A 26029-nucleotide genomic window follows, 5' to 3' on the forward strand; every position below is an offset into this window, starting at 1 on the left:
AAAGATAGTGGCACATGGGGCTAAAACAAATACAGCATTTTCTGTTTTCTTTAAAGGGCCCAATACATAGAAAAACAATTTTTAATTAAATTCTTACAATATTCATGTATTTATTTAAAAAATGAAAATACCTGCAAACATTAATAGCATACAGTATTACTACATCTGGAACAATGCACAATTAAAAATGTTACATTACTGTGAAGTAATATGGTGAGTAGCATAATAAATAAATATAAAATGATTAGTTATCTATGTGTCCATGTATTTTCTGAAAGTACTTTACCCGCCAGACAGTTACACAATGCCAGCGACTATTCCAGCAGGAACAACCCTGGGTGGGAAGCCGGCTCATGACAGGGCACCAACATGCACTCCCTTTCATTCTTGCAAGGCCAGTGGTCTTATGTTGAATGTTTGTGTTCTACCTTATTTATTCTTATCCTTTTGTAATTATATTTATTTATAATTTTTGCACATAATTTCATTGTATTTGTTACAATGACAATAAAGATATTCTGATTCTGATATTCAGTGCACTGTCACCTACCACCTTTGCAATTCGTATTTGAACTTCAGGAGAAAGTAACAATTCCACAAAGTAAACCCAATAAAACTTCACATTAAAATGTACTCAATTAGCCGATAATTAAACCTAAATGCCAGCCCAAGTGTCGTGAGGCAGCTGCACTACCCACCAAAACATCCATTCCCTTTTAATTAATTTTGAAACTGTTGAACCTAATTCTGGTTTACAAATGCTAATACTGCCAAGTTGTCTAACAGCCTAACTCAATTTGCGCGTATACTGTGTGATTTCATTAACTTGCCAATGTGTTGCAGACTCTCAAACATATCCATCCATTTTCCAACCCGCTGAATCCGAATACAGGGTCACAGGGGTCTGCTGGAGCCAATCCCAGCCAACACAGGGCATAAGGCAGGAAGCCAACCCACCGCAGGACACACACAAACACACCCACACACCAAGCACACATTAGGGCCAATTTAGAATCGCCAATCCACCTAACCTGCATGTCTTTGGATTGTGGGAGGAAACCGGAGCGCCCGGAGAAAACCCACGCAGACACGGGGAGAACATGCAAACTCCACACAGGGAGGACCCGGGAAGCAAACCCAGGTCCCCAGATCTCCCAACTGCGAGGCAGCAGCGCTACCCACTGTGCCACCGTGCCGCCCACTCTCAAATATACTGCAAAGTTAAAAACAAACCACAATAACATTCAAAAATACAACAAAGCAATGTGATCATTAAAATCAACACATATACTGCATTGTCCTGCGGTGGGTTGGCACCCTGCCTGGGATTGGTTCCTGCCTTGTGCCCTGTGTTGGCTGGGATTGGCTCCAGCAGACCCCCGTGACCCTGTGTTCGGATTCAGCGGGTTGGAAAATGGATGGATGGACATATACTGCATATAGATCTTTGTCTTAATAACTTAAGACATGTGTGTTAAGTTAATTGTTAACTCTAAATTGTCCCTGTAGAAGCGGGTGTGGGTGTGTGCCCTGTTCAGGGTGATTTCTGTTATGTGGCCATTGCTGCTTGGGTACCTTCTGTTTTCCTGTGACTTTTAAGTGGATAAAGTGAGTTTGACAATGAATTTACTGCAACAAGTATATAATTAAAGTGCCAATCAAAAATCAAACCTCTACACAAAGCCGTCACTAATGAGTGTGATGCCACCATTATTTGCCTTCATGGTTAACACAGACCATCAATAAAGCATTAATGATGCTTCGTAATTGCAACCACGATACCGAGTATGAACTTTGAGCTCTGTAAGGAAATGTTACCTTCATTACTAAAGGAAAACAAAATATTAATAGTGGGGTTATTATATTTCACTTTATTCCAACAGCATTAACACATACTGCTGCAAATCGTCTTATAGAATACGCTACCGTGGCTGTCCGTTTGTCTGTCCAGGATTTTAAATCACCTGTAGCTCACAAACTGTTTGACCTATTGAGCTGAAATTTGGTACAGATATACTATGTGACGTCTACTACCCACTTTAGGGGTGAAGATTGACCTCCAAGGTTATTCCTCTTTATTTTATTTTATTGTAGAATCAACCCTCAGCAGTGGCCAGCAGGGTAGCCGTGCGGCGCACGCATATGGGTGCCATTCTCATCCCTACCACCTTCACTTCCCCTACCTCTTCATATCTTAAATAATCCTTGAGGCAAATTGAACACTTAAGTGCCATCTTAAGTGAAAAATTACGAAAAATGTATTAAGTAATTGCAACACAAAAACTGACTGAGTTTTAACACGAAAAGATGCCGACGGAAGAAGAGAAGAAGCGGGCCGCTAGGGTGGAGAAAAGAAGAGCTGCTCAGGAAGCAGCAAGCGCATCAACCTCTGAGCAAACGAATGCTAAACATACAGAGAAAGAGGATGAAAACTATAAATGCTCACATCAAGTGTATTCACTGCACTATGCCGTTACTGGTAAATAAATAAAACAGAACATCTTCAGTTTGTGAGGAAGTCATTTGGTATGGCAACTGCACACATAACTTTTGTGTTGGGAAGTGAAATGGTTGGGTACTGGTGCCTACAAGCCAAGGTCCAGACACCGCACCGCAAACATTTAAATGGTACTACACTACAATGTAATGCGATTATTAGGTTATAAACATATCATAGTGTTGAACAGTAGTAAGGTAATATGGATATACTGTGGTTTTGTAAGGTTCCTACCCAGAAGGTATGGCACATAGTTAAGATATTAATAACATCTGTTTATATATGTTCATATAAAACCATGCATTTATATGTTTATACCCTAACCCTAATTTTAGAAACCTGAAGAGTGTTTTCCATCATTGAAGACATTATAAGCTCCAGCACTGAGTTATTTGTCCTCCTCCCATTTAGAAAGCAATTCTGAAGTATCTAATGGTGTACCATTTTCTCTACATGGCACCTTTTCTATATATGCCACCATAAGACACTCATACACAGTAAGTACTGCTATTTGTTTAAGCACATATACATACTGTAGCACAGATGTTTATGTAGTTATTTTTAAATTATAAGGCTTGTGGGCAGCAAGGTGGTGCAGTGGTACCACCGCTACATTAGAACAAGGAGACCCAAGTTCAAGTCTCAGGTGTTCCCTACGTAATGTTAATATCCAGGTGCTCCAGTTTCCTCCTGCAGTGCAAATACATGCACGTTATTTCAACTATCCATCCATTTTCCAACCCGCTGAATCCGAACACGGGGGGTCTGCTGGAGCCAATTCCAGCCAACACAGGGCGCAAGGCAGGAAACAAACCCTGGGCAGGGCACCAGCCCACCGCAGGACACACACACACACACACCAAGCACACACTAGGGTGTAGGGTGTCTCATAACTTCACTGTAATTTAATCCTGATACTCTGTATATCCAATTCATTATAATAACTATTCATGTTGGCACTAAAATCTGTACTAACCCCTACTCTCTCTTCTGTGTCCTTTTCCACCATCTACTCAAAGCACCGTGATGTTCCAACAGTGATGGATTAAAAGCCAGAAGTCTGCATGACCATCATCATCCAGTGACTCCATGAGAACCCTAAATACAAAGAGGACTATTTCATTTATATTAGGTAGAATGCCCAGAGGGGACTGGGTGGTCTCGTGCCCTGGAACCCCTGCAGATTTTATTTTTTTCTCCAGCTGTTTGGAGTTTTTTTTTTTTGTTTTGTTTTTTCTGTCCCCCCTGGCCATCAGACCTTACTCTTTCTATGTTAACTACTGTTGTCTTATTTTAATTTCTTATTTTGTCTTTTATTTTTATTTTCCTCATTATGTAAAGCACTTTGAGCTACTTTTTTGTATGAAAATGTGCTATATAAATAAATGTTGTTGTAGGGCCAATTTAGAATCGCCAATCCATCTAACCTGCACGTCTTTGGACTGGCACCATGGCCTTCAGTTTCTAATGTATTAATTAGGGGATCGATGGTGTTGTTAAAGAATAACGAAGAGAGAGCATCCTCTTGCTTAACTCCCCTTTTGGGTGTTATATTGGATGTACTTCCATCTTGGTTCTCCACAACTGTGGAGGCACCAGAGTACATGTCTCTAAGAAGCTGAGACATGTGAGAATCTAGTCTCATGATCCTGAGAATCCTAAACAGGTAGGAATGAGATATGGTGTTGAATGCTTTCTCGAAGTCTATAAACACCATACCTAAGGATCTTTGCTGCCTCTTGTGAAAGGCGAGTATTCCTTGAAGGGTTTGGACGTTTTCCGCACAACCGGCCATCTCCATAAACCCTCTCTGCCTAGGGTTCAAGATTATTCCATCCTTCAATCTTACAATGAGGACTTTAGAAAAAAAAGTCTTGTGATGAGGGACCCAATGGTAATGGGTCTCCAGTTATTTATATTGGTGAGCTTATGGCCATCCTGTGATTTAGGGAGGAGTACTGTTCTGGACTTCTTAAAGGATCCAGGAATAGATCCTGACAATAACCAAATGTTGTATAGCATGGTTAATGTCTCATTCCCCATGTTTAGTGATAAGATGATTGACCCTGGTGTGTGTGTGTGTGTGTGTGTTTTATCTTGTGATGTAAAGCCACCCTGTCCAGGGATTGTTACTGCCATGCACCAGGTGCACGCTGGGATAGGCTCCAGCTCTCCTGAGATCTTGCTCTGGATAAGCGGGTTCAGAAAATGGATGGATGGAAGGATTACGTGACTTTCTTACAGTAAAACAGTTAGTAAGAGGCATGAACTGAACCAGCAATCTAAAAGATTGAAATTCCACTCTTTTAGCCACAGTTCTGGCCTTATCCGCTCGATTTGATCTGTGACTACTCTACCTGCTTGTGCTACTCATTTAATAAGCACTGCAAACTTAATCATGCAACGTCACTTCAGTCTTTATCTATGGGGTTGTGAAGCTATTGATCAATGTGCAGTTTATTACTTTTTGGTACGTATGGCACAGTTCATAATCTCTTAATTCTTGCCATAAACGCAAGTTGATGTTTTTTGCTGCTGCATTATATATTGCATTATTACTGCATGGCATGCTTTATATTTTTACTTCTCAAACTTAATTTAAGGACAAACTGCTTAAAACTGAGTCATCACAGACCACCAGAACTGTTACTTATTTTCATAAACAGTGCATAAATTGAAATGTATAATAATGTTCAATGGTAATGCTGTCATTGCCTACTGTTAATGTTCAACATTAAAAACATATTGCTAATACAGTAAGCCTGCAAATAATACTAATAAATAACAGTTTTATTTTTATTTCTATTTTTGAAGACTAATATCTCTTAAAAAATCTATGATGACCTTACTACTTAATCAAATACACACAGGTTTAATATAATATACTCTGAACAGCAAACAGGAAAAGACAGCACTACATTATGCTGCAAAGTTAACTCCGACACCAAGAATGCCAATGGCGTACGTTTCCTTAGCACAATGGGAAATGCTAAACACTGCCACAGGGTGGCAAGAGAGAACTATTGGAAACCTACTTTACACCTACTTGGACCGTATCATGTCAATATGCACTACAGGCTACAAAAACAAACATGCATGACTTGCCAATTTTAGTTAAATATATTTTGAATTGTGCTTAAAAAATAATAACTCTTATGAAACCAAAGCTAAAGAGGGAACCAATCCACCACCAGTTACAACCATATTCTTCTGGGATAGACTCAAGGATGGATGAATAACTTTCCAATACATAATCTGACAGAACTCAAAAACTGGGTGTCTGAAAACACAAATATTGTATGGAAAATATGTGCCCAAAATAAAAAACAATGACCTGTACACAGGTGACTAAGATCCACCTACACTCTTAGTACTTGGTAGGACACCCTTTAACTTCCAGAATAGCCTCAATTCTTTATGGCATGGATTAACCCTAAATGCTGCAAAAAAATCCTTGGGAATTGTGATCTACAAAGACTTGAACAAATCCTACAGTTTGGCCAAGAAGTTACAATGCAAACCTCTCATTACACCTCATCCAAAAGGTGCTCTATTGGGCTGACATGTAGGAACTGTGCAAAACCATTAGAATAAACTGCATTAAATGCCATGTTTTTGAAACCTGCTCGAGATGATGCATGCTTTGTGATATGGCATATTATTCATTTCAAAAATTTAAACTGTGGCCAATGCTTATAAACCCTGAAATATTTCATTCATGATCACCAGGTATTAAACATTCCCCCCATCATTACACCATTAGGAGTGGAGGCGAAGGATCTGTGCTGGTATCCAGAAGGTTGCCGGTTCAAATCCCCGTCACTGCCAGAAGAGAGATCCTACTCTGCTGGGCCCTTGAGCAAGACCCTTAATCTGTAATTGCTCCAGGGGTGCTGTACAATGGCTGACCCCGCGCTCTGACCCCAAATGGTATGCGAAAACTAACAAATTCCTAATACAAGAAATTGTATAAGGCGAAATAAAGAACAAAAAAAAATTACAGGACCAACACCAGGCTGTATCACTGATATTTAAGCCACATAGTGATGCCACTATGTCCATGTCACAGCAGAAATCGAGATTTGTCTGATCAGACAACATTTTTCCAGTCATCAAAGATTCAGTTTTGGTTATTCCATGCCCAGTAGCATAAGTGGAACACAAATACATTATCAAACCCACTGGACCCTATTTCAGCAGCACTAGGCATCAGGTAGGAAACAACCATGTATGGAGTGTCAGTCTATCAAACAGAAGGCATAAAAGTACGGTCATTCACACAGGGGCCAATTTAGAGTCACCATCTAATTTTTCCTGCTTATTTTCAGGGAGAAAAAAAAAAGTCATGCCAACAAGTACAAGATTCAAACCCAGGAGAATGTAGTGCTAACTACTGCACCACCACCATTTTCCTCAAACATACACACACATATCTTATATATAATTCGCCAGCCTCCTCACTCACTCACTCACTCACGTCCGTCCAAATGAGCAGTCGCCTTCTGCGCAGCTGCCCGAAAAACCTTACAAGACCAACATCGCAGCAGGCGGCAGATTTACGGCCACAAAAATTCAAAGAGAAAGGCGACTTGGATTAAAGCTCTAGAGGCCTGAAAGGCGATTTCGACTACAGCTCAAGGCCTAATTACGCATTCATTCAATACACCTATACCAGGTTTGTGGTGCTTATACTTATTACTATTCCACTCGTACCCGATTCATCTTATGTTGTCGAAATGGGCTCTTTGTCTAGTATGTAATATTTGTAAGTTGCTTTAAACCTTCTGCGTCATTGAAGAATGTTGAGTTTAATGCATATACTATGACAAGACAGCCTGTTAGTCAGGAAACTCTATTTCTGTATATAGGAAAAACAAAAAAATTAAAAGTATCATCCAAAAACATAAATAAAAACAACATGTTTACCTGGTTCACCGGTAATGACTAAGTATTATTTTGAGGCTATCATTATAAATTAAGGGGCAGCGGGGTGGCGCTCCTGCCTCGTAGTAATGAGACCCGGGTTCGCTTCCTGGGTCCTCCCTGTGTGGAGTTTGCATGTTCTCCCCGTGTCTGCGTGGGTTTCCTCCCACAGTCCAAAGACATGCAGGTTAGGTGCATTGGCGATCCTAAATTGTCCCTAGTGTGTGCGCCGTGCGGTTGGCTGGTGCCCGCCCGGGGATTTGTTCCTGCCTTGTGCCCTGTGCTGTCTGGGATCGGCTCCAGCAGACCCCTGTGACCCTGTGTTGGGATATAGCGGGTTGGAAATGACTGACTGACTGACATTATAAATTAAATTTAATTAAAAGTTTTGATAGTGTCCATTAATTGGGTGAGGAATACAAAAATAAGCTTTAAATACACTTTGATCATGAATATAATCTGAAATGTATCCATGTCACATGTGTGTGGCATTTAAAGCACAGACAACTGAGAAAGAACCCGCAACCATATAAATCTATACTCAGCTTCCTCAGCTATTTGTGTCTCTTATTAAAGATGTTTTTATTTACTCAGACATATATTTTTTCCAATCCTTTTAAGGTAAATATGGCAGGTGAAAATAATGAGAAGTCAAGCAAAATGACTCCTGTTATTGGCTAACTATAAAGATTACAATATGCAAGTTTTGGAGGCCTGAAGAAGGGGCCTTGAAAGCTTGCATTTCGTAATCTTTATAGTTGGCCAATAAAAGGAGTCATTTTGCTTGACTTCTCACTACATTCATAATGGCTAACACAGTACAACACCCTATGAAATGAAATGCTATCCATCGCATATGCTTCCCCTCATCCTCAAGAATCAAGTATAGCATTTCATTTTTGCTTCTCCTTTGAAAATATGAGTAGTCTGCCTACACCAAGTATGCACTATGCACATTATCTTACTTATACAGAGTTAGCGCTTACTATGTTCTTAGACATAAAAATTCTAAGTCACTTATTGAGCCAATGTAAGGTTGGCAGCAAGACATACAGTACAGTGGGTACGGAAAGTATTCAGACCCCCTTCAATTTTTCACTCTTTGTCATATTGCAGCCATTTGCTAAAATCATTTAAATTAATTTTTTCCTCATTAATGTACACACAGCACCCCATATTGACAGACAAAAAAAAGAATTTTTGAAATTGTTGCAGATTTATTAAAAAAGAAAAACTGAAATATCACATGGTCCTAAATATTCAGACCCTTTGCTCAGTATTTAGTAGAAGCACCCTTTTGAGCTAATACAGCCATGAGTCTTCTTGGGAAAGATGCAACAAGTTTTTCACACCTGGATTTGGGGATCCTCTGCCATTCCTCCTTGCAGATCCTCTCCAGTTCTGTCAGGTTGGATGATAAACATTGGTGGACAGCCATTTTTAGGTCTCTCCAGAGATGCTCAATTGGGTTTAAGTCAGGGCTCTGGCTGGGCCATTCAAGAACAGTCACAGAGTTGTTGTGAAGCCACTCCTTCGTTATTTTAGCTGTGTGCTTAGGGTCATTGTCTTGTTGGAAGGTAAACCTTCGGCCCAGTCTGAGGTCCTTAGCACTCTGGAGAAGGTTTTTGTCCAGGATATCCCTGTACTTGGCCGCATTCATCTTTCCCTCGATTGCAACCAGTCGTCCTGTCCCTGCAGCTGAAAAACACCCCCACAGCATGATGCTGCCACCGCCATGCTTCACTGTGGGGACTGTATTGGACAAATGATGAGCAGTGCCTGGTTGTCTCCACACATACCGCTTAGAATTAAGGCCAACTCCCGCATGGAGTTTGCTAAAAGACACCTGAAGGACTCTGAGATGGTGAGAAATAAGATTCTCTGGTCTGATGAGACCAAGATAGAACTTTTTGGCCTTAATTCTAAGCGGTATGGATATCCTGGACAAAAACCTTCTCCAGAGTGCTAAGGACCTCAGACTGGGCCGAAGGTTTACCTTCCAACAAGACAATGACCCTAAGCACACAGCTAAAATAACGAAGGAGTGGCTTCACAACAACTCTGTGACTGTTCTTGAATGGCCCAGCCAGAGCCCTGACTTAAACCCAATTGAGCATCTCTGGAGAGACCTAAAAATGGCTGTCCACCAACGTTTACCATCCAACCTGACAGAACTGGAGAGGATCGGCAAGGAGGAATGGCAGAGGATCCCCAAATCCAGGTGTGAAAAACTTGTTACAGCCATGAGTCTTCTTGGGAAAGATGCATTAGCTCAAAAGGGTGCTTCTACTAAATACTGAGCAAAGGGTCTGAATACTTAGGACCATGTGATATTTCAGTTTTTCTTTTTTAATAAATCTGCAACAATTTCAAAAATTCTTTTTTTTTGTCTGTCAATATGGGGTGCTGTGTGTACATTAATGAGGGAAAATATTAATTTAAATGATTTTAGCAAATGGCTGCAATATGACAAAGAGTGAAAAATTGAAGGAGGTCTTAATACTTTCCGTACCCACTGTACATGGCTATTATTTTTACAGAACAGCAGAGGTGACACATAGCAGAAATGCATGTATTAATAATAATAATTCATTACATTTATATAGCGCTTTTCTCAGTACTCAAAGTGCTATCCACACAGGGAGGAACCGGGAAGTGAACCCACAATCTCCCACAGTCTCCTTACTGCAAAGCAGCAGCACTACCACTGCGCCACCTGTGAGGACAATGTAAAACAAAAATGATAAACCAAATCTACATATGGGCAAATGCAAAAGGCAAACAAAAATGGAGGCCTACAATATGAAGAAGGATTCTCCCCTCTGCTCTCTTACCTGGATTCCCTGGCCATGCTGAAGAAGTGTGGGATGACCAACAAAGCGCACATTGTCGATTTTTAGCTCAAATTTCTTCCCACACATGTCAGCTTTTGTTGCAAGGATGGTGGCCAAAATTACATCTGAAAATCTAGCGAAACACACAATTAATTAAAAGAACAATATGAAACATGCAATTTTGCTTATAAAACATCAGTAAAAAGAAAGAGGTGGTGCTCTGTATCAATATGCAAATTAGTGATGATCAATTTCCCAGATAAGTTTTCATAGAAGATTAGATACTGGCATGAAATCAGCCAAGCAGAGTCAATTTCCAGGAACTGAAAAGGCGCCTTACTCAGAACGCCTCTGGAGAGGTGATATGCAGTATGTACATCAATGAAATGGTACTGCTGCAAGAAAAGCGTTTTGTGAAAGCATAGGTGAGTGATGCATGCTGGTCTCAAGAGCCCATGATATAAAAAACAAAACAAAAAAAGGGAATTAAAAGGAAAATTAAAAACAATTACACCCTCCAAACATCTGTGATTTTTACAAACCAGTGTCTTAATGGACCTTCACCCACAGCATCCACACGTGTCACATGGATAGAGAGAGCAGGAACAGAACCAGCTTACATTTAACTATCAATCTGACTGTACATTCCCTTTTACTTTGGCCAGTTAAAAATCAGCAAGAACACATGAATTTTACATACTGTCTGCTAAAAATGGGGGATTTGGATATCCCACTCTGTCACTTTCAAAAAATGCATTTCCCATGTCAAATATCAGAAACCTCATGTTGATCTTTCTTCTTACTGTACACCATTCTAGTGTTAATATTTGCAAGGCTGTGTAATGTACGGGTGTACCTGCTAAAGCATTCAAAATTTTCAAAAGGTATAAATAACTCAGATGGCAGATGTTGCTATAAAACATTTCTTAAGAAAAGACATGATGCAAAGTTGGAAGGAGATTATACTCTTTTTATAGATAATTATAAATAACTGAGTAAGAGTGCCTGAGCATGAACATACCAAAATAAAAACTCTGGGATTTTACTCTTAACCAGATATAATTTTGAGATATATGTATATAATATACAGTTAGGCACATAAATATTTGAACAGAGACAACTTTTTTCTAATTTTGGTTCTGTACATTACCACAATGAATTTTAAATGAAACAACTCCGATGCAGTTGAAGTGCAGACTTTCAGCTTTAATTCAGTGGGGTGAACAAAACGATTGCATAAAAATGTGAGGCAACTAAAGCATTTTTTGAACACAATCCCTTCTTCATTTCAGGGGCTCAAAAGTAATTGGACAATTGACTCAAAGGCTATTTCATGGGCAGGTGTGGACAAGTCCGTTGTTATGTCCTTATCAATTAAGCAGATAAAAGGCCTGGAGTTGATTTGAGGTGTGGTGCTTGCATGTGGAAGATTTTGCTGTGAACAGACAACATGTGGTCAAAGGAGCTCTCCATGCAGGTGAAAGAAGCCATCCTTAAGCTGTGAAAACAGAACAAACCCTTCTGAGAAATTGCTCCAATATTACGAGTGGCAAAATCTACAGTTTGGTACATCCTGAGGAAGAAAGCAAGCACTGGTGAACTCAGCAACGCAAAAAGACCTGGACGTCCACGGAAGACAACAGTGGTGGATGATCGCAGAATCATTTCCATGGTGAAGAGAAACCCCTTCACAACAGCCAACCAAGTGAACAACACACTCCAGGAGGTAGGCGTATCGATATCCAAGTCTACCATTAAGAGAAGACTGCATGAAAGTAAATACAGAGGGTGCACTGCAGGGTGCAAGCCACTCATAAGCCTCAAGAATAGAAAGGCGAGATTGGACTTTGCTAAAGAATATCTAAAAAAGCCAGCACAGTTCTGGAAAAACATTCTTTGGACAGATGAAACCAAGATCAACCTCTACCAGAATGATGGCAAGAAAAAAGTATGGAGAAGGCGTGGAACAGCTCATTATCCAAAGCATTCCACATCATCTGTAAAACACGGTGGAGGGAGGCAGTGTGATGGCTTGGGCGTGCATGGCTGCCAGTGGCACTGGGACACTCGTGTTTATTGATGATGTGACACAGGACAGAAGCAGCCGAATGAATTCTGAGGTGTTCAGAGACATACTGTCTGCTCAAGTCCAGCTAAATACAGCAGTCAAATTGATTCATGATACAGATGGACAATGACCCAAAACATACAGTCAAAGCAACCCAGGAGTTTATTAAAGCAAAGAAGTGGAAAATTCTTGAATGGCCAACTCAGTCACCTGATCTTAACCCAACTGAGCAGGCATTTCACTTGTTGAAGACTAAACTTCAGACAGAAAGGCCCACAAACAAACAGCAACTGAAAGCCGCTGCAGTAAAGGTCTGGCAGAGCATTAAAAAGGAGGAAACCCAACATCTGGTGACGTCCAGGAGTTCAAGACTTCAGGCTGTCATTGCCAGCAAAGGGTTTTCAACCAAGTATTAGAAATGAACATTTTATTTCCAGTTATTTAATTTGTCCAATTACTTTTGAGCCCCTGAAATGAAGGGATTGTGTTCAAAAAATGCTTTAGTTGCCTCACATTGTTATGCAATCGTTTTGTTCACCCCACTGAATTAAAGCTGAAAGTCTGCACTTCAACTGCATCTGAGTTGTTTCATTTAAAATTCATTGTGGTAATGTACAGAACCAAAATTAGAAAAACGTTGTCTCTGTCCAAATATTTATGGACCTAACTGTATATAAACTTGTCAGTTTGATGTAATTATGTTTTAACTCAGGGGTAGGCAACGTCGGTCCTGGAGTGCCACAGTATGTGCAGGTTTTTGTTCCAACCCAGTTCCTTAACGAGAACTCAATTATTGCTGATGAAGCACATATTGCTTAAGTGACATTTTAATGCTTCATTTTAGTGGTCTCGCTTGTTAAGGTTCTCCAACCTTAATTGCTTATTTCAATCTTAAACTGCTGCATTCAGTGTTTTAATTGCTCCTTATTAGCAATAAGATGTAAAACAGGGGTAGGCAATGTCGGCCCTGGTGAGCTGCAGTGGCTACAGGTTTTCATTCAACCCAATTGCTTAATTAGAAACCAATCATTGCCAATCTCAGACCTTATTTAATTTTATGGCTTGTTAGTCTGTGCAATGTAAGGCGTTTATATCGTAGATTTTTTTCATTTCCAAGGATATCATCCAAATGATTTGAAGCCTAAAACAGATCATTTTCAGTCTGTCACATTTTTCTATTAAGTGTTTTATTAAATCAAACCGTGCATGATGAACACACACAGATGTAATTGGAAAAAAGCTAGCTGGAGAACTGCTGGCTGCTTTGTCTTTTACATCTTATTGCTAATAAGGAGCAATTAAAACACTGAATGCAGCAGTTTAAGATTGAAATAAGCAATTAAGGTTGGAGAACCTTAACAAGCGAGACCACTAAAATGAAGCATTAAAATGTCACTTAAGCAATATGTGCTTCATCAGCAATAATTGAGTTCTCGTTAAGGAACTCGTTAAGGAACTGGGTTGGAACAAAAACCTGCACATACTGTGGCACTCCAGGACCTACCTAAAATTTAACTCATTAAAGGTAGGGGCTACAAGTTAACAGAAGTTAGCAGTGTTGCCTCACAAATCCAGTATCATGGATTTGAATCCCATAACCAGTTGCTGTTTGGGTGGCTACAGTTTCCTCCCACATCTCCAAGGTCTTGTGTTAGCTTATCTGGCAATTCCAAACTGGCTTTGTGTCAGTGTGCTTGTGGATGGTTGTTTCTTCTCTTGCACCTGATACTGCCCATGACCTGGGTGAAGCAGGTTTTAAGAATGTTCAAGTTGAAATGTGTTGTCATGTGTACACATCACAATGCCATTTTTACGTGTACGCCAGTAACAGACTAGAGAAGGTCGTAAACAACACACAATACACTAATTTCTGCACCAGAATGTTATGTATAATGTCCTAATGTGCCTTGTTATTTATCATTCATTATAGTCAGCCTAAGACAACATTAAAATACTAGTGAAGCAATACCCCTATACAGTACCTGAGTATTCAGATTTCTTTAGGTTGTTTTAACTTTCATATACCAACTATACAGTGTGCCTATTACACTTAGCAACAGATAAGACAGTGGTTACATGGGGTTTTAATTCTCAAATTAATATTACGGATAGTCAGTGAAAAGCAATTAACAAGCTACATTTTATGTTTGAAAAAATGGCATGCCAGTTTCAATTTGTATGCCCTTTGCCCTTTTGATTATAGCTTTATCCCCTTTTCTGTCATTTCTGTATATTTTGCATAACTGTCAGATGCCCTCACTTTTCATTTCGTTTTTCCTGTTTCTATCTTTTGCTGGTTATAATTTGAGACTGGTAAATTGGCACATTACACCTATCCTCCCTTTTTCTAAGGCACTTACTTATCCAGTTCAGACTAACAAGTGCCAATGCTTATTCATACTGCTTTTACCAAAAGGCCAGAATGGATGGACTGACATCCTGAATGGGACAGAGAGTGAAGACTTATCGGACTGGGCAGCCATAATGAGTGGAAAACAAAATGGGAGAAGCAATCTGGCCAGGATGTCTAGTGCTTCCCCATTCCCTTTGAGACATTCGGGTCATAATGGACAGACTGGGACAGTCTCTGGTGCGGTCCAAGTATGGACACCTGCAGAGTATCACGGGACCTGTCCAGAAGAGCAAACCTGTCAGGGTCCTTGGGTGCTGCCAAAAGAAGTTCTACCTACTTAGAGGAGCTTCCACCTGATCCGGAAGTGCTTCCTACAGGCTTTGCCCTGGCAGCGGAGGTAGTCCCTGGGTCCTGCATAAAACTAGCCATTCTGCCTTAGCCAGACGAGTCAGAATCAGGAGGCAGAGGGCAAAACTTACTTGGAATTGCGGAAGGAGAGGAACTTGTAGAATCGTGGTTGTGTTCTTTTGAGCATGCAAACCACACATACAGACAACAATAGGGTGTGGGATGCCATGGGTAAGCAGTGCAAAAAAATTCCATTATCGTGCCAAGTACACATTATAACAATTAAAAAGACTTTCCAAACTGTTTATTTTTTGAACCTGTTTTTCCTACATAAATGTAATAGAAAGTCAATGCCTGATACAGTATCTCTGCTCTAGAAACCAGTACTTGATATTTCACCAGTTCATTGCTGGATCTACTGATGAATACATCCCGACTCTTTCATGCCAGCCAATGTAATTAACATGAATGTCCTTGGAATGTGCAAAGAATCTGGAGCACCCAAAAAAAAAAGTCCACACAGGCACAATAGAGGATGAGTGAACAGCATATCGATAATGCTTAGGCTATAAACTGAACCCTGGTCCCTGGAGGTGTGTAGCAGCAAAGCTAACCACTGTACCATTGTTCTGGCCCACACTTGTAGCCAATTACATAATTCTCACAGTGATGGTAAGTAAATGGCAACTAGTAAAACAACGAGCAACTTCACAAAGACAAAACATGTTTACAAAAAAAGCATTACGTCATCTAGCTAAAGTATATATGTACTGTTAAGTATACATATATAACTGTATATGCACTGGGACACATTTTCAGATGTAGCAGGAAGGAAAGGAGCAGAAAGGTAAAGTGGGAAAGGTGCATTCAAGACACAGAAGTGGTTCAGAATGGTTTCTCTTACCCTGCTACCAACTGCTCATCGGTTAGAGGAGTTTGCTCTCTGAAATGGGGACATGGTCATAAAAAAAGCAGTAACAAAAATGCAGCAAACATACAAAAAACTTAAAAAGTGGGAAAGAGTAAAAAAAAAAAATACAGAAGATTAAAAAAAAAGGGAAAAGGAAAACAAAAATTAACACTACAACAAGCTAAAAGTGACTTTTCAACCAACAGAAAAGGTTTTTCAGGTTCAGAGTTAAGCACATTTTCACAACTTTATGGTACTGGTCTTGCAACCTGCAATCTAAGCACACTAGTCAAGCAGGCCAAAAATAAAACTATTAAAATCTATTTAATTGCATTTAAAATTCCACAGTATACCTCCCACCTTTATTTATAAACTACAATACACAGTAATTAGCTGATTTATTCTTCACCTGTTTATATTCAACAGACAGCTCATAATGCATGAGGTGGTAGAGCCTATGGGAATTAGACAATGGGGACTGAGGGCACCAGTGCATCACAGATGCATGCAAACAATCCCAGGAACAAACCGGAAAGTCAACCTACCATCCATTTCTTTAACATTAAATTTATTAAAATCAAATTTTTAAAGTCAAATTTTACAAAACATCACCCCATGAGAAAGAGAGCTAGGCCAACATAGTGAAAAGATAAGTAAGTAATAGAATAAAAAGGGGAAAAGAATCCGCTTCCTCAATTTAAATGCTTATTCTAAAATATTATTAACCAGTAATGGCGCACTGCATGATAACATGCAGTGAATACACTTGACTTGAGCATTCCTAGTTTTGATTCTCTTTCTCTGTACTTTTAGCATTTGTTTGCTCAGAGGTTGATGCGCTTGCTGCTTCCTGAGCAGCTCTTCTTTTCTCCACTCTAGCGGCCCACTTTTTCTCTTCTTTCATCGGGCATCTTTTCGCGTTAAAACTGATTAGGTCAGTGTTTGTGTTGCAATTACTTGGTACACTTTCTTCAGATTTTCACTTACAGTGCATCTGGAAAGTATTCCCAGCGCATCACTTTTTCCACATTTTGTTATGTTACAGCCTTATTCCAAAATGGATTCAATTCATTTTTTTCCTCAGAATTCTACACACAACACCCCATAATGACAACGTAAAAAAGTTTACTTGAGATTTTTGCAAATTTATTAAAACTAAAATTGAGAAAGCACATGTACATAAGTATTCACAGCCTTTGCCATGAAGCTCAAAACTGAGCTCCAGTGCATCCTGTTTCCCCTGATCATCCTTGAGATGTTTCTGCAACTTCATTGGAGTCCACCTGTGGTAAATTCAGTTGATTGGACATGATTTGGATAGGCACACACCTGTCTACATAAGGTCCCACAGTTGACAGTTCATGTCAGAGCACAAACCAAGCATGAAGTCAAAGGAATTGTCTATAGACCTCCGAGACAGGATTGTCTCGAGGCACAAATCTGGGGAAGGTGACAGAAAAATTTCTGCTGCTTTGTAGGTCCCGATGAGTAAGTGGCCTCCATCATCCGTAAGTGGAAGAAGTTTGAAACCACCGGGACTCTTCCTAGAGCTGGCCGGCCATCTAAACTGAGCAATCGGGGGAGAAGGGCCTTAGTCAGGGAGGCACATGGCAGCCTGCCTGGAGTTTGCCAAAAGGCCCCTGAAGGACTCTCAGACCATGAGAAAGAAAATTCTCTGGCCTGATGAGACAAAGATTGAACTCTTTGGTGTGAATGAAAGGCGTCACGTTTGGAGGAAACCAGGCACCGCTCATCACCAGGCCAATACCATCCCTACAGTGAAGTATGGTGGTGGCAGCATCATGCTGTGGGGATGTTTTTCAGCGGCAGGGACAGCGAGACTAGTCAGGATAAAGGGAAAGATGACTGCAGCAATGTACAGAGACATCCTGGATGAAAACCTGCTCCAGAGCACTCTTGACCTCAGACTGGGGTGACGGTTCATCTTTCAGCAGGACAACGACCCTAAGCACACAGCCAAGATATTAAAGGAGTGGCTCCAGGACAACTCTGTGAATGTCCTTGATTGACCCAGCCAGAGCCCAGACTTGAATCCGATTGAACATCTCTGGAGAGATCTTAAAATGGCTGTGCACCGACGCTTCCCATCCAACCTGATGGAGCTTGAGAGGTGCTGCAAAGAGGAATGGGCCAAACTGGCCAAGGATAGGTGTGCCAAGCTTGTGGCATCGTATTCAAAAAGACTTGAGGCTGGAATCGCTGCCAAAGGGGCATCGACAAAGTATTGAGCAAAGGCTGTGAATACTTATGGACATGGGATTTCTCAGTTTTTTTATTTTTAATAAATTTGCAAAAACCTCAAGTAAACTTTTTTCACGTTGTCATTATGGGGTGTTGTGTGTAGAATTCTGAGGAAAAAATGAATTTAATCCATTTTGGAATAAGGCTGTAACATAACAAAATGTGGAAAAAGTGATGCGCTGTGAATACTTTCTGGATGAACTGTAAGCTGACACTTAAATCATTCTTGAGGCAGATTGAAGACTTAAGATATGAAGAGGTAGGGGACGTGATGACGAAGGTGGTAGGGATGAGAACGGCGCCCATACACATGCGTAGCACTGCCGCCCTGCTGGCCGCTGCCGAGAGTCGATTCTACAATAAAATAAAATAAAAATAAAAAGAGGAATAACCTTAGAGGTCAATCATCACCCCGAAACCGGATAGTAGACATCACGTAGTACCATATTTCAGGTCAATAGTTCAAACGGTTTGCGAGCTACAGGTGATTTAAAATCCTAGACAGACAGACAGACAGACAGCCACGGTAGCATCTTATATATGAAGATAAGAAGATTAGATCCTGCCAGGTTTTATAAAAGTTTTGTACAGATCTGCTAAGTGAGTATTTAATTTTTTCCAATTTCAAGTATTATATAACATCGGTTACCAGTTGAGCATGATAAGTCTACCTACCATTCATTTCTTTGAATGCTTGAGGAATTAATACTCATCCATGCGTTACAGGACTATGGAGGGGCCAGAGACTATTTTATCAGCATTGAGCACAAGGCACAAACCATCTTTTTAATTATTATTGGTAACTGGTTGAATGGACTGCGGTGGGTTGGCACCCTGCCCAGGATTGGTTCCTGCCTTGTGCCCTGTGTTGGCTGGGATTGGCTCCAGCAGACCCCCCGTGACCCTGTGTTTGGATTCAGCAGGTTGGATAATGGATGGATGGTTGAATGGACAGTACCAGTATCGACAGCTGGGCACTGGCAGCTGAAGTGAATCAGTGACCTTCCGGAATGACCTGTCTAGTGCTATAGACACCAATGTGGGCAATTTTCTGCAATCCGGTTTGTGTTTTGTTGTTGTGCATTTTTCCTTGAATAGAAAATGCATGCTTTTTGATTAAAAACGTGGAAAGAAGAGATATAATTTAGATAAGAGCATATAAGTTTTAAGACTCTGATATTATTTTACGGCAAATTAAAGACACACTTGAGCACTTAATCTATTATAATAAAAAAATCTTGGTAAGAGAGACGAGACACGACTTTCTCAGAGAGACACTTTCATGTCCTGGGAGACAAGACTTTGGGCCAAGAGATTAAACCACACCCAGGGCTGGAAATAAAAGACAAAGAGTAGATGACAAAGTAGAACGTCGTAAACCATTGCCGTGATACACATGCAGAGCAGGTTAGAGATAATGGAAGTACGAAAATTCACAAGTCTCCAAAAAATGATAGTAAAGATCGCATTAGCGCAAACAAACAAATTATTACTCAGTGAAATAACGATACAGCGAAAAGAGATCAAATATATTGTTCAGATTTAAAACTTCAAGTCGGAGACTTGTAGATCATCTAATTCGTGTTGCCATCAGGGAAAAGTAGTGTTTCTTCCCAATGAAGAGACGTATCCGTGAGAATTAAAAGATTTATTGTTTGGTGAAAGTGAAATCCGGTGAGAGAAAATTTCAAGCCCCGCGAGACAAGACTTTATGCAAAGAGATTTGGAAAAGTCCCGCCCACATCTAAAACATTTACCACCATGCACACAGTTCAATCATTTTCTCATTTGTGTGAATGCTATTGTCGGACACAGTTCATGTAGAGAGAAAGAAATGATATTCACTCACGGGCAGTTATACGTTGCATTGTCACAATATAATTCCAAACACGGAATTAAAATTCAATACGATATGACAAAAAGGTAAAACTGAAAAGAAATCGAATATATGGATATAGGTGATACGACAGAAGTATGTAGATGTTGTTTGGCTTCAAACTTTAAGTCAGAGACTTGTAGTTCGTCTAATTCGTGTTGCCATCAGGAAAAAGTAGTGTTTCTACCCAATGAAGAGGCGCATCCGCTAGAATTAAAAGTTTTGTTGTTTGGTGAAAGTGAAATCCACATACGCGAGCGGCAGAGACGCGAAGTTACTGGGGTGTAGAGCAGGCAGGGTGGTTGGCGAGCGAAGCGAGCAGGGGGCAATCCACAGTATTTCAAAGAAATCTATCAAATTGATTTAGAAATCATGCAGAAAAATACAACAGTGATCTTTTGTCCAGGAAAAACTGCATGATTCACCTTTAGACAAATATTAATAAAAAGCAAAAAAAAAAAAATTAAGGACAAACGGCATCTACGGATTTTTTTTTTTTTTTTTTTTAATTCATATATGCCTCTCAAATTAAACAATTTACTTGTTATAGTGTTCATCATACACCACTAACCAGAAGCAATAAAAAAACAGGAATGAAAGTTAATTTAATTACAGACTCCACTGTTGTGAAAATGTGATTTTTTTCCCTGCCCAGGCAGTTCTGAGTAGCAGAAATGTGGGAAAAGTCACTCTTTATTGAACCACTATAATTGTTTAACAAACTGAAATGAGTGCATGGTAAAGCCATTCCAAGATTATAAAAGGCAAATATATGCAATTTAATACATATATTGTAAATGCATCCTACAGAACATTAACTAACAGACAAACACCACTACTGAAGCAACTTATGTGGCCTCTGTATTCTGTGCTTGTTTCCAAATTCCATTAATGAAAAAGATTTGATTTCAAAATAGACAAATTCTAAAATACAGATAATAAAGCTTAAAGAATGCAGAATGACTTTAAGATAACCTGTAATTAATGAATCTGTCCCTTTCAACTTTTGTGTTTTCAATTGAATTATGTGTTTTATGCATCTCTCAATAGGATTTCACCATTTTGAAAACAGGAATCTATGTGTTAGTGTGCGCGTGTCGCAGGGTGTGAATATTTGGACATGATAGCTCAAAAACAAACATCAGTCTGAGTGAAACTTGGCACAGTTCTTAGTACTTTCAAATGCTATAAGCTTACCGAGTTTGATCAAAATCACTCCAATAGATAAAGAAATAATTATTTTTATTTATTTATTTTTTTTAATTATTGACCTGAAATATTATGCTGTCAAAATCACAGCTATATATATGCAAGGATAATTCTATGCTGGACATATCAGATTTGCAAAGACTCAACACCAGAACAGTGGCTCATAATCACTTATCTTCCCTACTGGAGCCGGTTATTCATCAAGACAAAGATAAAACTATCGGATCAAGTGCTGCAAACTCACTCCTTAGAGACTGAAGCAGCGTTTTGTTATTGCATTAGCCAAGCTTTTAACCAGAGAGGAATTCTATTCTCCAAATAAAATCCTTTCTCGTGAAGCCTTCTTGTTTCTCTGTACGCAAACTCTGTAAGCATATTTAAAACATGAGTATCAAACACCACTTCTCAAGTCTGTAATGTACACCTAATTTGATTCCAGACATAATTTTAATAGAACTTCTTGCTTAAGCTGGCCCTCCATTTACTAAAACGACTTGTTTTCTTCTTCCTGATCCCGTTAGGGGTTGCCACACCTGCATGTCCTCTTTTAGCACATCCATAAACCTTCTCTTAGGTCTTCCTCTTCTCCTCTTTCCTGGCAGCTCTATCCTTAGCATCCTTCTCCCAATATACTCAGCGCTTTCCTCTGCACATGTCCAAACCAACGCAATCTCACCTCTCTGACTCTGTCTCCCAACCGTCCAACCTGAGCTGACCCTCTAATGTCCTCATTTCTAATCCTATCCATCCTCATCACACCCAATGCAAATCTTAGCATCTTTAACTCTGCCACCTCCAGCTCTGTCTCCTGTGCCACCGTCTCCAGTCCATATAACATAGCTGGTCTCACTACCGTTCTGTAGACCTTCCCTTTCACTCTTGCTGATACCCGTCTGTCACAAATCACTCCTGACACTCTTCTCCATCAATGACATCAATACTTAGTGGAGCCTCCTTTTGCATATCTAACAGCCTGTAGACGCTGTCCTCCTATAGCCTTTAATGAGTGTCTGCATTCTGGATGGAGGTATTGTTGACCATTCTTCATACAAAATCTCTCCAGTTCAGTTCAATTTGATGGACAGCCTGCTTCAAATCATCCCATAGATTTTCGATGATATTCAAGTCAGGGGACTGTGACGGCCATTCCAGAACATTCTACTTCTCCCTCTGCATGAATGCCTTTGTAGATTTCCAACTGTGTTTTGGGTCATTGTCTTGTTGGAATATCCAATCCCTGTGTAACTTCAACTTTGTGACTGATGCTTGAACATTATCCTGAAGAATTTGTTGATATTGGGTTGAATTCATCCGACCCTCGACTTTAACAAGGGCCCCAGTCACTAAACTAGCCACACAGCCCCACAGCATGATGGACCCTCCACCACATTTGACAGTAAGTAGCAGGTGTTTTTCTTGGAATGCGGTATTCTTCTTCCTCTATGCAAAGCGCTTTTTGTTCTGACCAAATAACTCCAGTTTTGTCTCATCAGTCCAAAGCACTTTGTTCCAGAATGAATCTGGCTCATCTAAATGAGCATTGGCATACAACAAGCGACTCGGTTTGTGGCGTGAGTGCAGAAAGGGCTTCTTTCTCATCACCCTGCCATACTGATTTTCTTTGTGCAAATTGCGCTGAATTGTAGAACGATGTACAGATACACCATCTGCAGCAAGATGTTCTTGTAGGTCTTTGGAGGTGATCTGTGGGTTGTCTGTCACCATTCTCACAATCCTGCTCATATGCTGCTCCTGGATTTTTCTTGGCCTGCCTGACCTGCTGGGTTTAACAGCAACTGTGCGTGTGGCCTTCCATTTCCTGATTCCATTCCTTACACTTGAAACGGACAGTTTAAACCTCTCAGATGGCTTTGTGTAGCCTTCCCCTAAACCAGGAGACTCAACAATCTTTGTTTTCAGATATTTTGAGAGTTGCTTTGAGGATCCCATGCTGTCACTCTTCAGAGGAGAGTCAAAGGGAAGCACAACTTGTAATTGACCACCTTAAATACCTTTATATCTCATAATTGGACACACCGGTCTATGAAGGTTTAATGAGCTCATCCAACCAAGCAATCAGCATTGAGCAGTGACAGGCATTCAAATCAGCACAATGACAAGGGGACCCACATTTTTGCACAGCCAGTTTTTCACATTTAATTTTATTTTATACAACTAAATACTGCTTCACTCAAAATCTTTGTTCAGAAAACACCACAGTACTCCTAGGAAATGAAAGACATTCCACTTATCTTTTTTGTTGAAAGTAGAGTCAATTATTATGCAGGCTGAGAGGGGATCCCAAACTGTTTCATATGACTGTACTGTACCTTGAAATCGAGTGTACTCAAACCCTGCCTCATCTTAATGAACTACATAGTGTAGGTGTGTGTAGACATTTCTGTTGATGCACAACTTAAATTATAACAAAGACAACAATTTATGTGCGGTACCTTGAATCGCCATCTTGATCTTCAGGGACATCTCCACTTGTATTTAGGGCATATGGACTTCTCAATTTTGCTTGCAGAAACAAAAAAAACGAGTTAAGAGATAAAAAAAAATTTAAAAAGCGTTCAGCATTATGCAAGAGATTTCATTCTTGTAGATGGTCACAGAAAAATACTCTTTGTAAATGAATTTCGATCGTGAAAAGTTTGATATACAATCACGAATCCAGGTCTGTGGAATATCTCTATATCTGTAAGCAGCTACTTCATGGGAGACAAATTATTCTGGGCATGTTGTTCACAATGCCAGTTAACTTCAAAAGCAATGATTGGCGACATGGTAAAGCAAAATATCTGTCCTTTTATCCATGAATGTCACATTTGGGATTAATAAAGTATCTATCTGTCTGTCTGTCTGTCTATCTATCTACAATTGTACTGGACTCCCCCTTCTTATATACAGTAATCTGCAATGACAGTTGTTATAAATCCATTAAACACTGCCATTCTGACTGAAAGTGGCAATTAATACAGGTTTGTACAAAAATATTTATTATTTAATGGTTTATCCAAAAACAGGCAAAGTATTTCCGCATATTTTATTCAATGCGACTTACAGTTGCTTGTGTCGGTAGGCAACGTTTAACACAAGCATGTGACACCCCACAGGATCAGGGACTGAACTGGTGACATCTGGTACTTTGCAGTTAATGCCTGAGCTGCTTGATGACTTTCTAGAACTTTCACCCCAGCTACTAACAAGGCTGAAGTTGGCTACTTATTCGCAGGACCTTGTTCACCTGGCTTTGCATTCACTTTCTGCTAGCTACTTATTTGCACGACTCATGCAAAACTTTTACTTATTTAAAATAAACAGACAGACAGATGCCTTTAATAAAAACAAACAGTCAAGTTTTGCTGGATCCAAATAGGCTAGAAAAGCTGGCACACTCCCACATCTAATGAATGAGGTTTACAGGGCACTGTATAGGGTGAAATGTCGCCGGGCCACCCGAATTGTAACGGTTTTGAGAAAAGACACACGGCTTTTTTTCAATTTTCAGTCCAGTTTTGCCCAACGTGGGTAATTGTGTCTAATGGACTGGCAAAGCTGGCACACTGAATTGGATTTACTACAACACCATGCTCTATTTTCTTTGGTTATCACTGTCTACAACCTTACGGCCAGACTTCTTGGTGACTTTCTAGAACCTTCACCCCGACTACAACATCGTGCTCAGTTTTCCTTTGTTATCGTCAGTGCATGCGACCTCACGACCAAACCCACTGAGAGATAAGACAGCCTTATCTTTAACATCTCAGCATGAACCCAAGGCATCCCTCCTCGGCATTATTATCTACAAGAGCAGTCCACTTACTTGTTTGAGAGGAAGGGTTCTCACTTATCCTCTGAAAGGGATATCTAAAAAGTAGTTTATGCCCCCGGCTTCCAGAGCTTACCAAGATCACGCTAATTGGATTTGTTTTTTCTCCAATTCTGGGGGTGTTATCCCGTCTCTGTTTGTACATTTCAATGTTTCGCTGTCTTATTTTAAATCAAAGGTAGCGGTCCGGCTTTGATAAACAACCTGCAATAAAAAAACGAAATTTCAGTCTGCTTGACAGTAGATTGCTCCCTTCGTTAGCCTCAGATGTCATTCAACCTCCACTCTTATCAGCAGGAATAGTTACCTTTATTTAGAAGGGTGACGTTCAATTGAAAGTATAGTGGCGTACAACCTAACCTTATTTATTTACTTATTTATTCACGGGACCCAGCGTTCGTCAGTTTAAATGAACCGACCAGCTCCACGCGTGTGCCAGTTAATTCGTCCCCTGTACAAACAGTGATGTCAGAACAGTTAGTTCCGATTTAACTACGGGCCTTATTGAAACTTCAATAGAATGTTCAAAAAAACAAAAATGTTTAAACGATTAAAAAAATACAAATGGACTGTCGTCTAAAACGCTTTAGGGATTTTAACGCCCTAGTTCCCCATCCATTTTCCTCTGTTATTTTTTTTAGTATTTTACACTGTAGGGTGGTGCAGTGGTAGCGCTGCTGCCTCGCAGTTAGGAGACCCAGGTTTGCTTCCCGGGTCCACCCTGCATGGAGTTTGCATGTTCTCCCTGTGTTTGCGTGGGTTTCCTCCAGGCGCTCCGGTTTCCTCCCACAGTCCAAAGACATGCAGGTTAGGTGGATTGGCGATTCTAAATTGGTCCGTTTTTGTGTGTGTCCTGCGGTGGGTTGGCACCCGGCCCAGGATTGGTTCCTGCCTTGTGCCCAGTGTTGGCTGGG

At 40.2% G+C, this 26029-nt stretch overlaps 1 protein-coding gene across 4 annotated transcripts in view; it reads right to left on the bottom strand.

Moving 5' to 3' along the window:
* The window catches only part of nprl3 (NPR3-like, GATOR1 complex subunit), a 68690-nt gene extending 43124 nt beyond the window's left edge, over positions 1–25566 (bottom strand). The window contains exons 1-5 of one of the 4 annotated variants that reach the window (XM_028814130.2): positions 25423–25565; positions 25110–25319; positions 23734–23803; positions 15928–15966; positions 10255–10387 (exon numbers count right to left, since the gene is read on the bottom strand). In XM_028814130.2, the coding sequence (XP_028669963.1) occupies positions 10255–10387; positions 15928–15966; positions 23734–23803; positions 25110–25260 (393 nt within the window). In that variant the 5' untranslated portion in view covers positions 25261–25319; positions 25423–25565. Of the gene's footprint in view, positions 1–10254; positions 10388–15927; positions 15967–23733; positions 23804–25109 lie in introns of all 4 variants that reach the window. The other 3 variants (XM_028814131.2, XM_051933803.1, XM_028814137.2) reach the window with 3 other exon arrangements.
* Positions 25567–26029: the final 463 nt, after the last annotated feature.

The sequence above is a fragment of the Erpetoichthys calabaricus genome, chromosome 11 (assembly GCF_900747795.2).
Source record: "Erpetoichthys calabaricus chromosome 11, fErpCal1.3, whole genome shotgun sequence".
NCBI lineage: Eukaryota > Metazoa > Chordata > Cladistia > Polypteriformes > Polypteridae > Erpetoichthys > Erpetoichthys calabaricus.